Source organism: Pseudonaja textilis, chromosome 3 (genome assembly GCF_049901715.1).
Source record: "Pseudonaja textilis isolate UNSWEBS1 chromosome 3, rPseTex1.2, whole genome shotgun sequence".
Classification (NCBI taxonomy): domain Eukaryota; kingdom Metazoa; phylum Chordata; class Lepidosauria; order Squamata; family Elapidae; genus Pseudonaja; species Pseudonaja textilis.
The window spans coordinates 186,707,003-186,726,485 of record NC_141992.1 but is presented as its reverse complement, the minus strand read 5'-3'; the positions used below and the strand labels follow the sequence as shown (position 1 = coordinate 186,726,485).

The 19,483-nt window shown below is 40.1% G+C and overlaps 1 protein-coding gene across 2 annotated transcripts in view; it reads right to left on the bottom strand.

Moving 5' to 3' along the window:
- Positions 1-314: 314 nt before the first annotated feature.
- FER1L6 (fer-1 like family member 6) overlaps positions 315-19,483 on the bottom strand; it is a 94,726-nt gene continuing 75,557 nt past the window's right edge. For both annotated transcript variants that reach the window (XM_087931681.1, XM_087931682.1), the window contains exons 35-41: positions 16,926-17,068; positions 14,976-15,064; positions 13,217-13,315; positions 11,626-11,867; positions 10,264-10,424; positions 4,247-4,347; positions 315-1,135 (exon numbers count right to left, since the gene is read on the bottom strand). In XM_087931681.1, the coding sequence (XP_087787807.1) occupies positions 949-1,135; positions 4,247-4,347; positions 10,264-10,424; positions 11,626-11,867; positions 13,217-13,315; positions 14,976-15,064; positions 16,926-17,068 (1,022 nt within the window). In that variant the 3' untranslated portion in view covers positions 315-948. The remainder of the gene's footprint in view (positions 1,136-4,246; positions 4,348-10,263; positions 10,425-11,625; positions 11,868-13,216; positions 13,316-14,975; positions 15,065-16,925; positions 17,069-19,483) is intronic.

Here is a 19,483-nt window from a genome sequence, read left to right as displayed (position 1 = left end):
TGGAGGTTTTAAAGAAGAGATTGGACGGCTATTTGTCCAGAATGGAATAGGGTCTCCTGCTTGAGCAGGGGATTGGACTAGAAGACCTCCAAGATCCCGTCCAACTCGGTTGTTCTGTATTTTATTCTGAATGGTGACTGTTAGCAATTGTTTTTCCAAGGGCCTCTGCAGGTTGGGTCAAAATCAAGATGGCAGATGCAACTGAACAATTGAATCCACACTTCTCCATTTTGATTTTTTGAAGCTTTTTGCAGATATCCCGCCATCTTCTCCAGGCTCCAAATTCGCACACAAAACCCACATATATTTATGTTCATATAAAGCTGTATTAATTTTACATTGGAGACATTCACATTTTTAAAAATCCATACATAACAAAAATGACATGAAGGAAATTCGCATTAACATTTGCAGTAAAAATTTATGCTAACAACTAGTTGTGACAGAGTCATTGTATATAAAAGCTTTATAAGTTAGGGAAATTTTTGAACCAAAACAATCGCACAATTTGAATGGATTGTTTTTTAAAATAGAGAAACCCACCAATCCAAAGAATTATAATATTTAGTATTATGATCTTTAAAAATCTAGTTTGTTAATCTGAGACAGAAATTTTTAGTATTCAAAGCTGACATGCCCTCTTAGCTGTTGACATTTTTTTTCTACACAACTGGAATGTACTTCAATTTAAACATACAATTCTGTTCTTTGTTTACCTTAACTCTAACATCTTACATCATGAGATATGTATCTGAAATATCTTGAAATAAAGAATTAGAGCACAGGTATTCAACCTTGCTGGCTTGGAAATTCTCAGAGTTGAAGTCCACAAGTCTTAAAAGTTGCTAAAGTTGGACATCACTGATTTAGAGTTTGTTCTGTGTATGAATAAAAGCCAAGTTTTCATTTACCTTGATTTTAATAAATTGCATGGCTGAGGAATTCTTTCTAAGTGCTTCCTACAACAATCCTACGACTGATGGCTCCAGGCAATGTATAGATGAAGAGTACTAAGAAGATAACTAAGATAATTAGGATTAGGCCAATAATGATGTATTTCTTGTAATTTCTCCAGATCAGATAATACAAACACTTGAAAGGATTCACAAACCAGGAGAAGGATGTGTCCGGCCGGCTAGAAAGGGAAAGAAATGAAAAGAAAACTTAGTAATATTGCTAGAAACATGAATATGTATAAAAGTGAGTCATCATCTTACTCTTTAGCTGAAAGTTGTTCGCTTGTGTGTATGTGTGTGTGTGTGATGATGATGATGATGATGATGATGATGATGATAATAATAATAATAATAATAATAATCCAGTGCAGGTGGTTCCAATAGTACTCGGCACACTGTGTGCTGTGCCTAAAGACCTAGGCAAGCACTTGAAAACAATTGGCTCTGACAAAATCACCATTGGTCAGCTGCAGAAGGCCACCTTACTGGGATCTGCTTGCATAATCCGCCGATACATCATGCAGTCCTAAACGCTTGGGAAGTGTTAGACTAGTGCAGGGGTAAGGAAACTTGGCTCTTTTATCACTTAGGGACTTCAACTCCCAGAATTCCTGAGTGAGCCATAAAAGGTTCCCCCTCCTTGGCCTACTGGTTTTTCAGTTGTGAGGGAAATCAATTTTTGACTTGAATGGGACTGTTTAATATACAAATGTAGGACATTTGTTTAATATACAGATGTAGGACTTGAATAGGACTCTTTAATATACAAATGTAGGACATATACCCTATATTTGTATATTAAACAGTCCCATTCAAGTCAAAAATTGATTTCCCCCACAACTGAAAAACCAGTAAGCCAGGGATGGGGAACCTTTTATGGCTCACTCAGGAATTCTGGGAGTTGAAGTCCATAAGTGATAGAAGAGCCAAGTTTCCCTACCCCTGGACTAGTGATTTGTGATATGAAACCCAGCATAGTTATCTCGTTTGCTGTGTACACTGTCATTTTTTGTGTCAAATAATAATAATAATACTTTATTGTCATTGTACTTATACACACAGTATGCACATACAACGAAATTCACATGACACCCAGAGACCAGACCCAACACAGACACCCACATGACAATCCCCAAACAACCCCCACCCGCCAAAATTCCCCACCCCCTAAAAACACACAAGCATCCACACAACAGACCAAGTAATACTGTATACTGTATACTTTACACTATACCCCTACACACAGGGTATGCCAAAAGCCAGGTCCCATATACAATTTATTATGAAAATCATCTTAAATGATTGAAAGTTTCCTCTAAACACTCCCTTGCTGTTTTGATGAGTGCTTTTTATTAAGTACGCTATATTTTCTCTGAAATATTAACTTAAAAAATTGTGATTGGTATAGGGGCCCGAGTCTGTGTGCGTGTATGTGTGTGTATGTATATATACATACTTACATACATATACATATACATGTGTGTATGTGCGTATGTGTATGTGCGTATGTGTGAGTGTTTCACAATATTATGGTAAAATGTTGCATGAATTAAATCTTCTAGTAACAAAATTATACCTAGAGGTTAGTTGAGGATGAGAAGAATTACACAATGAAATAATTATTCTGAACAGTGGAAAATGGAAGCTGCAGGCTTGAAGTTAATTACCAATTCACTGATTATTTTTATGGTAGTAAAACTCTTAGTATACAGGTAGTCCTTGACTTACAACAGTTTATTTAGTGATCGTTCAAAGTTACAACGGCATTGAAAAAAAGTGACTTAAAAGTGACTGCTTTTCACACTTATGACCATTGCAGCATCTCCATAATCATGTGATTGAAAGTCAGATGCCTGGCAACCGGTTCATATTTATGACCGTTGCCCTATCCCAAGGTCATGTGATCATCTTTTGTAACCTTCTGACAAGCAAAGCCAATGGAGAAACCAGATTCACTTAACAACCGGGTTACTAACTTATCAACTGCAGTGATTCACAGTGTGACAAGAAAGGTGGTAAAATGGGGCAAAACTCACTTAACAAATGTCTCACTTAACAACAGAAATTTTGATTCCGCTGTGGTCGTAAGTCAAGGACTACCTGTAGTAATTTCTCACACTGCACCATGACAGGGAGGCACAGATGATGGTTGCTGGTGTCCGAGTTGATTACAGGTGCAGATTACAGTACCAAACCAGGTAGCAATACTATAAAAACCTATGCCTATACCTAGAACTACGCCGCCTTCGGTCCGATCCAAGTGTAGTATATAAAATCATACACTGCAATGTCCTACCTGTCAATGAATACTTCAGCTTCAACCATAACGATACAAGAGCACACAATAGATACAAACTCAAGGTAAACCACACCAGACTTGATTGCAGGAAATACGACTTCAGCAACAGAGTGGTCAATGTCTGGAATACTCTACCTGACTCTGCGGTTTCTTCCCCAAACCCCCAAAACTTTAACTTTAGACTGTCTTCTGTTGACCTCACCCCTTTCCTAAGAGGTCTGTAGGGGGCATGCATAAGTGCACCAACGTGCCTACCTTCCCTGTCCTATTGTTTCTTTTCTTTTTTTTTAAATTTTTCTTATACGTATCCATGTATTCATAACTGTGTTTTTACTTATACCTATTATCTTGTAAGAAATTGACAAACCAAATAAATAAATAAAATTAATAGATTAAAAACCCTTCCTGTATTAATAGAAGTAAATTCTACAAGTCCTATAGCCAGAAGTGGGCTGTTGGGGGGTTCACAGAGGTTCGGGAGAGCCCCTAGCTAAGATTCTGCACAGTTCGGAGAACCCCCCCCACCAAATCCCACTCCTGGCTGGCCCCGCCCTGCCCACCCCGCCCCGCCTCTCTCAGGAGTCCCCATGCGGCCCATTTTGGATGCAGGTAAATGCAGGGCGTGTGCAGAGGCTCATGGAGGGTGAAAAACGGGCTTCCTGGAGTTCAGGAAGGCTGGAAATGGGGCCGTTTCCAGCTTCCAGAGAGGCTCCGAAGCAAACCATAGTCGCACAACTGAATCTAAATATAAGGCAGATGGTTGGCAATCTTGGAAAACAGCCATCTTTCTAATGCCCTGATGTGGAGATTAAATAATAAATCACAGTAATGGCTTTGCTTCTCGTTTATGCTGATTCAGCATTTTGTGTCTGATAAACATATTATAAAAGGTGGCACTCGATCAAGGAGAAACCTGGAGGGACCTAAAGCTAAAAGTTCATCTTATCACCTGTCCAGGTATAATAAACCTGGGATAAATTGTGCCACTTACTTGGGTTTTTCCAAAGGCTCTGGTTCCTTCCGAGCTTTGCCGACTGGGTTTTTTTCAGCCTCCTCAGCCGTCACTAAATGAAACTCAGCTTCCACTTTGCCCTGTATTGAAAAGGAGACGTACTTTTGGTTCAAAATATTTTAAGATCTCATAATGAACACTTGAATCACTACAGGTAGTCCTTGATTTCAGTGTGGCGTTCATTTTTTTTAAACTACTGGTTCTGTGGGCATGGCTTGGAGGGCGTGGCTTCATGGGCATGGCAGGGGAAGGTTACTGCAAATATCCCATTCCCTCCCAACCCCATTAACCTGCTTTCCAGCTCCGTTCTCTTGTGCAGGGCAACAAAAGAAGAGCCAGCCGATCAGTTGGGACTCGGGAGGCAGAGAATAGATGGGGGCGGGGCAAGTCAAAGGTGGCATTTGCCGGTTCTGCAAACTACTCAAAATGGCTGCTACTGGTTCTCCAGAACTGGTCAGAACCTGCTGAATACCACCTCTGTTTGAGTTACAATTTGTTTAGTGACCGAAGTTAAAACGGCCTGGATAAAAATGATTTATGGCCATTTTCACTGCAGCAACCCCATGATCACATGATCAAAATTTGGAGCCTTGGCAAACTGGCATGTATTTTTGATAGTTGCAGTATCCCAGGGTCATATGATCACCTTTTGTGACTCACAATTACAATGCAGCCCCAAAATTCTGTTGTTAAGCTTAACAGTAATTAAGCAAATATGGTCCCGTTTTACAACTTTCCTTGCCCCGGTTGTTAAGTGAATCACTGCAGTTATTAAGTTAGCAACACAGTTGTGAAGCAAGTCCTGCTTCCCCATTGACTTTGAGGTCAGGAGGTCACAAAAGGGGATCGCATGACCCTGTGATAATACATGCCAGTTGCCAACTGTGATAATACATGCCAGTTGCCGAGCATCTGAATTGTAGTCATGTGACAATGGGGATGCTACAATGGTTGTGTGGAAACAAAGGTCATAAGTCACTTTTTTCAGTACTGTTGTAACTTTGAACCAGAGGTGGCATTCAGCAGATTCTGACCAGTTCTGGAAAACCGGTAGCAGCCATTTTAAGCAGTTCAGAGAACCGGCAAATCCCACCTCTGACTGGCCCGCCCCCATCTATTCTCTGCCTCCCGAGTCTCAGATGATCGGCAGGATTTTCTTTTGTTGCCCTGCACAGGAGAATGGAGCTGGAAAGCAGGTTAGTGGGGTGGGGAGGGAATAGGGATTTTGCAGCATCCTTCCTCTGCCACACCCACCAAGCCACGTCCACCAAGCCATGCCCACAGAACAGGTAGTAACATTTTTCAATCCCACCACTGCTTTGAATGGCCACTAAATGAAAGGTTGTAAGTCAAGCACTGCCTGTACCAACCTCCTATGCCCAACCTCTGGGTGTTGCCAGGAAGTCTGAAGGAAAGCTGATGTTCTGGTGAACATTAGGGCTCTTCTCTTTAATAGGGGCTGCCCCAAAGAAGGGGGAGTCAAGCTATTCTCCAAAGCCCCTGAGGGCAGGACAAGAAGCAACGGGTGGAAACTAATCTAGGAGAGAAGCAACCTAGAACTAAGGAGAAATTTCCTGACAATGACAACAATTCATCAGTGGAACAACTTGCATCTCCAGAAGTTGTGAATGCTCCAACACTGGAAGTTTTTAAAAAGGTGTTGGATAACCATTTGTCTGAAGTGGTTTAGGGTTTCCTGCCTAAGCATGGGGTTGGACTAGAAGACCTCCAATGTCCCTTCCAACTCTGTTATTCTATTCTATTCTATTCTATTCTATTCTATTCTATTCTATTCTATTCTATTCTATTCCCTGTTCTATCCTATCCTATAGGCTCCCTCATCCTCCAGAGAGATTTTTAATGTTCATCAGAACATCCGCATGATTCTGCTTCAGTTCTGCCAGCAACATGCTGAGGCCAAGAGGAGACAGAATGTATTTTGATCCCCCTTTCCTAGCCAGTTTGAGCCCTCCATAAATGATATAGGGTCTCCTGCTTGAGCAGGGGGTTGGATAGAAGACCCTCCCAGGGTCCCTTCCAACCAAGGGTGGGATTCTACCGGTTCGGACCGGTTTGGGCGAAGCGCGCGCTCACCGAACCGATTGTTACACCGGTTGAATTGCACCACTGCTTCCAACTCTGTTACTCTGTTCTGTTCTGATTTAGTGCATACTTGGAGATAGGTTGCAAGTCCCCCACCCCCAAGGTTGTTATATAGGTAATTCTCAACCTACGACCACAATTGAGCCGAACATTTGTGTTGCCAAGTGAGACTTTGTGAAGTGAGTTTTGCTCCATTTTACGACCTTTCTTGTCCCAGTTTTTAAGCTAGTAACACGGTTGTTAAGTGAATCTGGCTTCCCCATTTACTTTGCTTGTCAGGAGGTCGCAAAATGGGGATCATGTGACTCTGGGACACTGCGACCCGTCATCAATACACACCACTTGCCAAGCATTGGAATTTTGATCACGTGACCACTGGGATGTTGCGAGGGTCGTAGGTGTGAAAAACGGTCATAAGTCACTTTTTTCAGTGCCATTGTAACTTCAAATGGCTGTAAGTCAGGGACTACTTGTATTTGTTGCACCATGCAAATTTCAAATTGATCTTCTCTGCAGGGCACTGAGCACTCAAAACTCCTCGAAATGCATTATCTGCTTAGTGTGGTATTAAAAGGATGTGGTTAATAGCTTATCTGGTTTCAGCGGTATTAAAAGGAAGCGACTGTGGCTTTTGGTTTATGTCTCCGATGATCAGATTTCAGAAGCTAAAAGGGAGATTAAATAAGATTATCAATTCTTGGAAAATGGTACTGATCTACTGTTTGGAATTTTATCTTTTAATGTAAAATGTTGGGATTTCCACTTTGTAGCAATCTGAGGATTCGTCACCTGACTAATTCCTGGTTCTTCTGATATTTCTGATATCTTCTGGTGTTTCATCTTCTGATATTTCATCAGCCCAATTTAGCAACTTTAAGAGGTGTGGGCTTCAAATTCCAGAATTCTGGGAGTTCTTCACACTTCTTAAAGTTGTCCAGTTGGGAAACACCGACATAAAAGGATAATGTTCTATTTTTAGTACCCAGCAGTTCAAACTCTTCCAGTCCGGTGATGCACAGAACTGCCGATTCTTGACCATAATATCCTATTATATCTGAATGTCTATGGCAAGGGTCTTCAAACTTGGCAAGTTTAAGTCTTGTGGACTTCAACTCCCAGAATTTCTGAGCTTAACCTGACTGGAAGAGGAATTCTGGGAGTTGAAGTCCACAAGTCTTAAAGCTGTCAAGTTTGAAGACCCCTGGTCTATGGAGATTCATTCCATATGTTGCAGGAATGTCTGAAACACTCAGGAGGGTTTTCAAGCAACACGATATCCATATACATTTTAAACCTCAAAATACACTAAGGCAGAAGCAAAGGACAAAACACCCAGACACAAACTGAGTAATGTTATATATGCAGGACAATACAGCGAGCCATGTGTAGGTCTGTACATTGGGGAAACAAAACAACCACTTCACAAACACGTGGCGCAACATAGGAGAACAAACCCATTAGGACAAGATTCAGCAGTCCATCTGGATTTGAAAGACAAAGGCCACGCTTTTGAAGACAGCAAAATCCACATTCTGGACAGAGAGGATCACTGGTTTGAAAATGGGGTCAAGGAGGCCATCTACATTGAGTTTGAACAGCTCTTTCTCAACAGAGTGGGAGGGATACCCCACCACCAATCTCTGGTTTGAAACACAGTCAGCAGTTCCAAGAAGGTTCCACACCCATTTGCATTATTCAGGTGACCCCGAGGACACAAATAAACGTCCAAGTCACTCCCAGAGAGAGTGCTAATGACCAGATGACTACAAGGAATATAAACCCTCCCATTCTCCACCATTCAGTCAGAATGGAAGAAGCTTCTTGGATGAGAAGCGAAACATTTTCAAGGAAAAACAAAACTAAGTTGCCTTTTGAAAAAGCATCTCTGGCAGGGGTGGGATACAAATGCTTTTACTACCGGTTCTGTGGGCATGGCTAGGTGGGTGTGGCTAGGTGGGCATGGCCATGTGACTGGGTGGGCATGGGTTTTTGCAGCACAACCACCCCCCACTCCATTTTTTTTGCCTCCTGGGCCTCAGGGAAGCTGCCTGGACGAAGCAATAAGACAGCGAGGGGGATCCTGGCACAGCTGATCATGGGAACAGCTGATCATCGGGAGGAAAAAAAAAGAAATACCAATTCCATCGAACCGGTAGCTGTTTTTTTACTACAAGTTTGCTTGAACTGGGCCAAACCGGTAGAATACCACCACTGATCTATGGGACATATTATATCTGCTTATTATATTCAGGTAGAAAAGATGTCTTAGACAGTGACATTTCTTTCAGATTCTCACCATGCCTCAGAGACACAATGTGCCTGGATTAATTATGGCTGTGTCATCTGCTATAAATCTTTTCTTCTAATTGAAATTTAGTCAGTGCTGAGTAGAGGAGGAACAATCTCAATCAAAGCACTGAAACCAGCGTTAACATAAAATGTCAGTGGCTGAATTAATACAGGTTAACGCCATTAACCTCTTTTCTGAATTAACTCTTTTTTTCAAAGGTTGCACAAGACAAGTGAATTGTTACCCAATAAGTTGGCTTCACCACAAAGTAACTCAAAACTGTGCCAGGATGTTGTGAGAATATAGTCAGTGAGTTTTTAAAACAGAGTGAATTCTAATCTAAATCCAGCCTTTGGGATTTATACATGCTGTGTACTCTGAAGCTGGCCTGCCTGAGGCCATTTTGGAGGCTTCAGTGTTGCCACAATGGTGCTGAGGAATAGGGAGGGGCGAACAGAGATAGCTGGGATCTTGTAGCCAAAACAAAATAGTTTCCCTTGAGAACCAAGGACATTCCCACAAGTGGCTGAAGAGAGGAGGAGTGAAGTTTCCTAGCAACAGGAGAGCACCTCGATTGGACCATGTGATTGATTGTTTGGGAAAGGGAGAAAACTTTTACTTTTAATTAGGTGAAACCACGGGGATATTTAGAGTCGGGTTTTAGCAGTTTGGGCCAATATGATATGCCTAATAAAGCTGTTATTTGAGGAACCTGCTTGCATTGGAGTTCTGCTTGCTATGGGCATATTACTTGGAACCCTGACACATGCCTTATGACAGATTATGTTTTCAGTTAAGACTAAGTCTTTTTATTTTATTTTATTTATTATTTTATTTATTATTTTATTTTATTTTTTATTATTTCATTTCATTTTTTCATTATTTTATTTTACACATACACACACACACATACATACCAGAGGTGGTATTCAGGAGGTTCTGACCAGTTCTGGAGAACTGGTAGCGGAACTTTTGAGTAGTTCAGAGAACTGGCAAATACCACCTCTGACTGGCCCCACCCCCATCTCATCTCTGCCTCCTGAGTCCCAGCTGATCAGCTGGGTCTTCTTTGGTTGCCCTGCATAGGAGGACGAAGCTGGAAAGCAGGTTAGTGGGGGTGGGGGAGGGAATGGGATTTTACAGTAACCTTCCCCCTGGAGTGGGGAGGGAATGAAGATTTTGTAGTATCCTTCCCCTGCCACGCCTACCAAGCCACACCCACCAAGCCACAACACGCTCACCAAGCCATGCCCACAGAACCGGTAGGAAATTTTTTTGAATCCCACTACTGATACTTACATACATACATACATACATACATACATACATACATGCATTCATGCATGAATACATACCTACATACATACCTACATAATCCAAGACATCACTATAACTACCTATGTGGAACTGAATCCACAGCAAATTAGTGGATTGCAATTTTTGTAACATTGAACCTGGGATGATGCAGAAAGAAAGAAATTAAGGGGAGAAAAAAAGACTGAAGCTTGAAAACAGTCCAAGAGACTTGGATTTATCATGCATGAAATGCTTTCCACCTTTTGAACCTTGATGGAGGTTTTGTGTTGTCGGTTTGTTTACGCACCGTGAGTTCTCCAGCTTTGCTGAAAGGCCACCAGCCTCTGATCCGCTTCTGCTGAAATATGGAAATTTTGTTCTCCTCTGTTTCCGTTGCTGTGCTTAAGTCACAACGCTTGGCAGATTTGGCTGCTCGAGGAAAGCCATTCAAGTTCATTTCAAGAGAGCCTGTGGACCACAGAATAAAATTCTACATTAATCAAACACTTAATGGGCCATATAAACTTTCCAACATCAACCGTCTCAGCTCTTGGCTAAGCTCCAAGTATTTCAGGTGAATATAACCTACTTAACTTTTCTATTGTTGTTATAGTGATTAGAGAAGGAAAAGCCAGAGGAGTTTACAGAAATCAACTGCAAACTAAGTTAGCATGACCTTCGCCATTCTTCACCCATGGAGAACATCCCAAGTTGAGATAAGATTCAGATTTCTACTGGAAACCCGGGAAAGCCACTACCACCTGATATGAACACAACAAGGATGGATAAGCACTCTACCCCATTAAAAGGCGGCAGCCTATTTTGCATCGCAGTTCAGTCAAGTTGCATGTTTTGCTATCCATCCATTGTGTAGCAATCTGGATCGTATGCACTGAAGAACTTTTCTAGATCGTTGGGGTTTTTTTTAAAAAAAAAAACTGAACTTCTTCACTGTTTACACAAATTAACCATTATTTGGCATCTTTGGCTCAGGAATAAAAGAAAAAAAAAGACTTTCCTTTGAGCATAATCATGTTCACATTTTGGAGAGGGAAGTTAGATGGTTTGAGAGAGGAGTATAGGAGTCCATTTATGCCAAAATGGAAAATCCACTCCTCAATAAAGGTGGAGGATTCAGACACAACCTGTCTCTCATTTTTTTACGTATCAGTTTCCCAGGAAAATCAAAACCACCAGGAAGGTCACACTTAATGACCCACCTAAGAGAAGGATTTAGGAGCAACGACTCTTAACAACTGTCTGCCTACTCACCGGAGAAGCCTATTCACATTTGTTGAGAAATGAAACCACCCTGGAACCACCCTGAGAATGTCCACCCTGGAGGACATATATGGGCTCCCACAAATCCACAATATTCTGTAAACTGCTTAGAGTGGGCTATAAAGCATTGTGAAGCTGTATATAGGTCTAACTTCAATTGCTAGTGCTTAGAGACAGGAACATTTTCGACAACTCAGAAAGAAAGTGAGAGCAAAGTTCCTTCCAGTTATTGAGCAAAGGAAAAATGGTTGGTAGGTGAAAGTGATGGAGCTTTGAAGGGGTTTCATGAGAAAAATCCCACTCCTGGGTATCACCCAGATCCTTGAGGAACCTGGAGAGCAGGAGACATGTAACTGTTGTGCCCATTCAGTGCCCCAGACCTTCTTACCCAGAAAGTCATCAGAAGACAGCCGTTCGAAGTCCCACACTTGGAGGACCAATACTGGAGGCATTTTGCGTTCTGTCTTTTCCAAGGAAAATATGTTCTCCCGCTTGCAGACAACCATCTGTTTTTCGGGTGGGAGATAGTGGAATGGAAACACAAAGCGCCAGTTGAAATTCCCTTCTCCTGTCAAGGAGTTGTAATGGACATCTGTCTCCTGTCTATCCTCTTCAAGGCCTTTCAACCATCTGTGATGCGTATAGAGAGAATAAAAAAAGTGAAATGGGAATTTGTGATCCACAAAGTATTTTAGGATGCTTGATAGGATAAAAGCTGACATGAACACACGGCATTTGTTTTTTAAGCTGTCTCCTGGCTTTCTATCAGCTTCCAAGGATAATTCAAAATACTGTTTTTGATCATAGAAGTCCTACTTGACTTGGTCAGATTCTGATCAAGTTAAGACTTCTTTGAAGGCTTAAATTTGTACCTTTGGGATGCTCCCAGCAACCAGTTGATCAGTGGTGGGATTCAAATATTTTTACTGCCAGTTCTGTGGGCATGGCAGGGGAAGGATACTGTAAAATTGCCAGTCAGAGGTGGTATTTGCCGGTTCTCCAAACTACTCAAAATTTCCGCTCTCAGTTCTCTAGAACTGGTCAGAACCTGCTGGATACCACCTCTGCAGTTGATGATTTCCATGTTGGCTTTGACAAGTTTAAGATATGTGAACTTCCCACAACTCCCTTAACTCCTACCAGGGAGACTGTTCACAAGAGTTTATTGGAATTGAGCAGCCAATACATTCCAATAAACAAACAAACAGCCAAATACTTTACAAACATTTTGTGCCCAATACACAAAAAAGATCTTACAAATACCAGATTCAGTGACACCTTCAGCTCTTCTGGAAGGTCAATTGTCTATCCCCATGGCCATATTTCTTAACATTATCTGTGGCCATTTTACCATTTTAAAAACATAAACTGAGGATAAACTGGGATTGAGAAAGTCCTGGAATCCTCAAAGGGCTACCAGATTTTATAATCATTTAAAACAACTTTTAATTGTGCTTTTTAATGGGCATGTGTTCGCTTTGTTGACTTAGCTTTGTAATTTTAGGAATAAACATTTTTAAAACTCCAGAAAGAAAGCAATGGAAAAAACACTCCCATAGATTTTGCAAAAGAAAAAAAACCAAATGTGTCTGGATAGAGGTAAGCAAAATTCAAAGGAAGCCGTCTTTTAACTTGTTTATAAATGTTGGGTAATAGAAGTATACAAAAGTGCAAGCTGGTTAAATTATCTGCAACTGCAACTAAATTCTGAGACTACATATGAACTCTCTATTATTTTTGAATTTAAGTCCTAATTGTTATCAGTTCTATGCCTTCTGAATTCTAAGTGGAAGCTGAATTTCTAAAGAGCCTTTGCTATAAAACACCTCATTGTCATGCAACAAAATGCCATATTTCCAGCAAACCTGGCAGGGACTCCAGATTGATGAATGGCTTTGATCAGAAATTAATTTTCCCCGTGTTAAATAATTGACGTGATCTGCAAGCCATGTATACCAAAAGGGTACAAGTAGACGTACCCTTTTACATAGATATCACTTGATTTTTGTCCTGTGAAGATATTTTCATCCTCCAGAATGACATCTTCAGTATTCCAGATTATTACTCTTAGTTCGTAACTGAGGAGGAAAGAGAGAAAATAAATTGAGAAAAGTCACATGTTAATAGAATATAAAGTCACTCAGGAAGAATGGTAATTTATAATCCCTCACTCTGGTCATATGGTTGATCAGAATTCTGATAATTCTGACGATTGGTTAAAAGGTTCTTCTGTTGAAATGACAGAGATGAAGTTCAGGCCTTCGCAGGCCATTGGGGTTCTGGAAAGTTCCATAAGAAACACCTATTATCATATGTGGTGGACATGTCTGAAAAAAAGAAAATATTGGACGAAAATACACACATGGTTGGAAAAGACGACTAAGCAGCATATAGATTTGAAACCAGAAATATCTTTTTAGGTATAATCCCAGAAAGCTATGACAAAGGGACTATATATTTAATATTATATGTATTGACTGCAGCGAAAATAGTATTTGCTCAATATTGGAAAAACGAGAACACCTCCCTCAGATGAAAATATAATTCGGAAAATATTGGATTGTGCAGAGATGGATAGATTGATATTGGAAATAAAAGATAAAGTAGATACAGAGTATTAGTTAACATGGAATAGGTTTTATCAATAGTTAAGAGATAAGAGGTAGAAATTAGATGAAGTCAGAGCATTGTTATGTTCAAGTTAAACATGAATGTTTACTTATATATAAATAAAAAAACTTGACTTAAAAAAACCATCCCACCTCATAATTAATAAATTATTTTCACAAGCTCCTCTCAAAACTTTGTAAATGAAGTCTGAATTTTCTTTGGATATTATGTATGTCTGATTCCTATCCATCACATGCCTCAATGTGTCAATTTGATAGTGGTGCTTCTTGTTATTTGAAATTATGTTAAATAAGCATTGCCAAATTTCTTCAGGTTACAGGACCTAAACAGATATGTTTGCCTATTTATAATGGCAAAGAAAGGGCAGATACACAAATAAGCAAAGTTCTTTTCAGAAAGACTTAACTCTAACTTAAGAAGTAGCAAATTGGTTACAATAATTCTGGAGACAACACAATAAAAAAATAATACGGCTAAAGACAGATGATTAACAGATTAACAAATGGTTTCCTCCTAGTGTAAAAACAAACTTTGAAATAGGAATCACTGATCACGATGCAGAAAAAAAAAATTGTTGATCTCGGAAGCATTTTGATCAAGTTAAAAACCTGCAATGATTATTTTACTACAAAGAAAGCAGGATCTCCTCTTAATGCAGGGGTTCTTCAAGCAATTCTGCCAGACAAAACAATGTAAGTTTAGGACAGCAAGAGCGAATGGGGGATAGAAAATGGGAGACATTTTTAAAACAAAAAGGACATTCGGATCCCTGTTAAAAAAAAAAAAACCCTGGAATTTCCTGCTGGTTAAGGGGCTAATCTAGTCTGCTCTTTAAAATTGCAAAGGTCAGTTTTGTCCTTCAACAGGAGAGCAAATCTCAGGATTTGGAAGCAAAAAGGTCAATTTTGTCCTTCAAAATAGTAATGGCAAACTCTTTTCATATTGCATCACAAAAACTAGATGAATGTGCTACTGTAATTGCAGGGAGGTGGGGCAGCTCGAGGGAGTCTTTATTTTTCCCTAATAGGAAACGCTGCCTTATGAAAGATGCAGGACATTCGCAAATGTATATTTGAGGACAAAGAAGAAATGCGTGTCATCAATTACCCTTTGGGCTTTCTGGGTGAAATATCAACAGGAGGGCCAGGTAGAGGCATATCTTTAGGAAATATATCCACCCACATCTGCACACGACCCTTGAGAGGAGAAAACACAACACAGAGAATAAGATTTTAAACTGGTCAAGAAACAAAATTACTACAGATTATTAGAGTTGGAAGGGACCTTGTAGGTCATCCAGTCCAACCTAGACCCCCCCCCCCAAGCAAGAGACCCTACACCATTTCTGACAGATGGCAGTCCAGTCTCTTCTTGAAAGCCTCCACAACTTCTGAAGGCAAGCTGCTCTATTTTTTAACAGATTAACAGAGTTGGAAAGAGCCTTGGAGGTCTTCTAGTCCAACCCTCCACCCAAGCAGGAGACCCTACACCATTTCTGACAAATGGCCATCCGGTCAAATAATTCAGTTCATCTTTTAGTCTTATGAAAAGAAGGACTAGGGGAGACATACCCTACTCTACTCTATTCTATTTTCATCTTCTTTCACCTCCCCACAAGGACCTGGGAAGGAAATGCCTTTGTACATCCTCTCTGTAGGAATCTCAAGGTTTATGGCCCAGTTTTTTTCCCCAAACTCCATCACTCTGCTAAACAAATAATTCCCTCAACACTGTCCAACTATTTACAAAGTCTGCAGTACTCTTACTAATAATCCTCCCATCCTTCCTTTTACCCATCCCCTCCCATTTGTGACTGTATGACTGTAACTTTGTCACTTGTATCCTTACGATTTATATTGACTGTTTCCTGGTATGATTTGAGTGTTTATTTGTGCCCTATGACTATTATTAAGTGTTGTACCTGATGATTCTTGACTCTTGAATGTATCTTTTCTTTTATGTCCACTGAGAGCATTTGCACCAAGACAAATTTCTTGTGTGTCCCATCACACTTGGCCAATAAAGAATTCTATCCATCTATCTAAATCTATGGCACTTCTTTTATTTCACAAGTCTCTTGATCTGATTTCAAAAGCAGTCTTGCAGGTGAGTGAGTGCAACCTGTGGTAAGAGCTTTCTGCCTCCTTGTGATCTATTGCTTCAGACAGTGAGAAGAGGGATCCAGAAAGAGAATAGAAGAAAGAAAGGGAGACTTGACAGAGGAAGGAGAAAAAAAGATGTCAGAAAGAAGACTAATAGTCTTCATAAAGAGTCTCTATCTCTTCCTGCTTCAGCCTACCAGCATTAATGCATGATTCTGACAGCTACCTCTGAAGGAATGAAGGGGTTGATTGAGAAAAGTTTGCTCAGTCTTCCTCTAGTGCAGGGGTTTCCAACCTTGGCAACTTTAAGACTTGTGGACTTCAACTCCTCTGGGAGTTGAAGTCCACAAGTCTTAAAGTTGCCAAGGTTGAAGATCCCTGCTCTAGTACATATTATTCTCATCAAATCATGGAAGCACAATTCAGATTCCAACTCTGTAACACTTTTAACTAACATAAAAGAAAATTGAGATGCTGGATTCTTGTGTTTTCTGAGCTCAAAAAGTCTTTCCTGGAGACATTTTTCTTTTCTTGGTTTTGGGTTGTATCTTACAAATGATATGAAGATGGAGTGTATCTCTGTGTATCTGTTGATGGCTAATTTGTCAGAATTCCAAATTCCCAAGAATAGCCTACCATTTTTGGATTTGGTTTGACCTTAAATGTTAAGCATTTCCCAGTTGTAATGGTGATTTAATTTGTCTAGGTGTTGAGAGATTAAGGATTATTCATTATTTCTTCTGACCTCCCAGGTAACATTCATGGATACGTTCTGCAAATCGTCTGTTCATCTGATAACAAAACGTCTGCAGGAAAATAACCAAACTCAGAAAACACCAAGAACCTAACAGATCAACCCCGAGTTACATACAGTACACTCTCTACTATTGAAAGTTAGGATAGAATTAATATAACAAGATTATTTGCCTTCTATCTGAGATGCAGCCAAATTTACCTGTTCCATGCCAGGCTTATCTTTGTGATAGAGAGGCCTTGTCTCAATGTGGTCAGGCACCAACTTACATCCAACCTCTGGAATTTCATTCCAAGAACGCAAAACTTTCAAAGCAAGGTGTTCATATGATTCCACTGGCTCCTCTGAACAAGGAAAGACAGCATGAAAATGAATAGATAGGGCTGTGTTAGAAGACTAATGTACTGATTAAAATAATTGCATCAATTAACAAAGTGGGTAATTACAGTCTCTTACAATGAAGAAAATCTCAACTGGTGGCAGCCTGCAATCTAAGCAAAGTTTGACCTGAAGATGCAGAACTCCAGGACTTTAGGAAGTAGAAAACATCTCAGAAGATATAAGTTGAGGGCTGTTTGGAAACTGAAACAGTATTTGCTGTGTGAGCAAGAAGACAGCGAGGAGCCTGGGTGTGACTTAACTCAACTGTTTTGTACTAAAGCTGCTTGGTGCTGTGAAACTGAAACTCCTCTCCTGTTTGTGTTTTGCATTTGAAACATTTCTTTTCAGGTGAGGAGGGGGAGTAGAACTCCTTAGCATCAGAGCGTGTTAATAGTAATATGCGAAAGACTAATGCTCTGATGGTCATTTCGAAAAATCCTTTCTTAGCGAGCACTTAGAAGCCAAGAGGAACATACATGCCAAATTTCAAGTTTGTAGGCTTTACGGTTCTGGAGATTTTGTGATGATGCGTGAGTGGGATTTCACTTTTATATATATAGATGAACAGTTACTAATGAAAGTAATAATGCAACACCTGATATTGTTCCACTTGGGGTATATATACTCTGAGTATTGTTGATATTGGTAATCATTCAAGTTTGTGATATCATAAGCAACTCAAATACAACAAACATCTCACCTGAAGATATCACTGAAATAACCAGAGATGGCCATGGGTACAAATACAATGATGGCTCTATGGCCCCAAGATTTTGTAGAGTGGTATGCAAAAATGAGTCCAGAAAACGCACATTCATTCATACAATAAATGCCATTGCAAAAACCAATCCCAACCACAAAAAGTTCACTCAAGACCAGACTTATCCATACTGCAAAGAATCCTCTTCTGTGAACTCCACGCAGAACTCAAAAACCATCTAGACAATGGAGAAAAGGATCTATACATTGACTACAGAGCTGATTGCATCAAAAGAAAGTCACACAACCCACAACTCCGCATCCAACCCCACCCCACCCAATCCCCATCCAACATCACTCAAAACTAGGCATGCACGCCCCTAACTACCTCTATTCCAACCATAACTGGCCTTAAATGCAAGCTACTCAATGCAAGAACCCTTGTAAATAAAATACCTGAATTTCTCCTCTTACTAAATATGGCTAAATTCGACATTATATTTGTCTGTGAAACATGGCTCAACGCATCTCTTCCTGACTCCATTACCACAGTAAGAGACTATCATGTTTACTGATCAGATCGTGAAATCCGTAGAGGAGGTGGTGTTGCTATCTTCTCTAAAAAGTGCCTACATCTAAAAAACATCCAAGTTACCCAGGAGCTTGCTATTCCTGAGACCATCGTTTGTGAACTGTCCTTAAATATCACATTTCGGTTCTTACTATGTTACAGAGCCCCTGATTATGACATCGAACATGCAAACAAGCTAAATGCACTACTAACATGGGCAGCATCTGGCCCACACGCTTTTATCTTTCTTGGTGACTTCAATCTACCTGATGTTAACTGGACCCTTAACGAATGTACACCTGAACCCACACAAGCAACCTTCTACAATGCAGTAACAAATCTGGGACTAGAACAACTAGTAACCAACAACACTAGACTTAACAACTGCCTCGATCTCATCTTCTGCAATAGTTTGAATTCAATTTATGGAATACAAATTTAAGAACCCTTTTCCAACAGTGACCACAACATGATTGACTTTTGTCTCAACATACGTCCACACAAAAATCATCACAATGACAGAATCCCCAATTATAACTTCAAAAAAAGGCAACTATGATCTTATAAACAACAATTTCTCACCCTTTGATTGGCAATTTCTATTCTCTGGATGCAATACTGTAGAAGACCATTACAACATATTTTTACTTGAAGTCAAAAGAGTCATCAAACTATATGTACCATTAACAACTCCCAAAACCAGAAAAAACAAATTACCCAAAACAATAAGGAAGCTTCAATCCAAAAAGAAATCACTTTGGCGGAAAAACAAATCTCATCACGTTGCCAACTTCAAAAGCCGATACAAAAGTTTATGCCACCAGATAAAAACTGAATGCACCAATTATCACATTAAACAAGAAGAAAACCTTCTACGCACCAATTCCACCCGTGTTTTCTACAATTTTGTAAAGAACAAACTAAAAGACTCAAGGTCCATCCCACCCCTGAAAGGACCTAATGGTAAAGACTGCAACGACGACACTATTAAAGCCAACCTCTTTAACACATTCTTTGGCTCAGTATTTATAAACAGCAATGGATCATGCCCAGTATTTCCTAGTCGAACCACAGACAACTACAATGATCAATTTTATCGATTTTACAG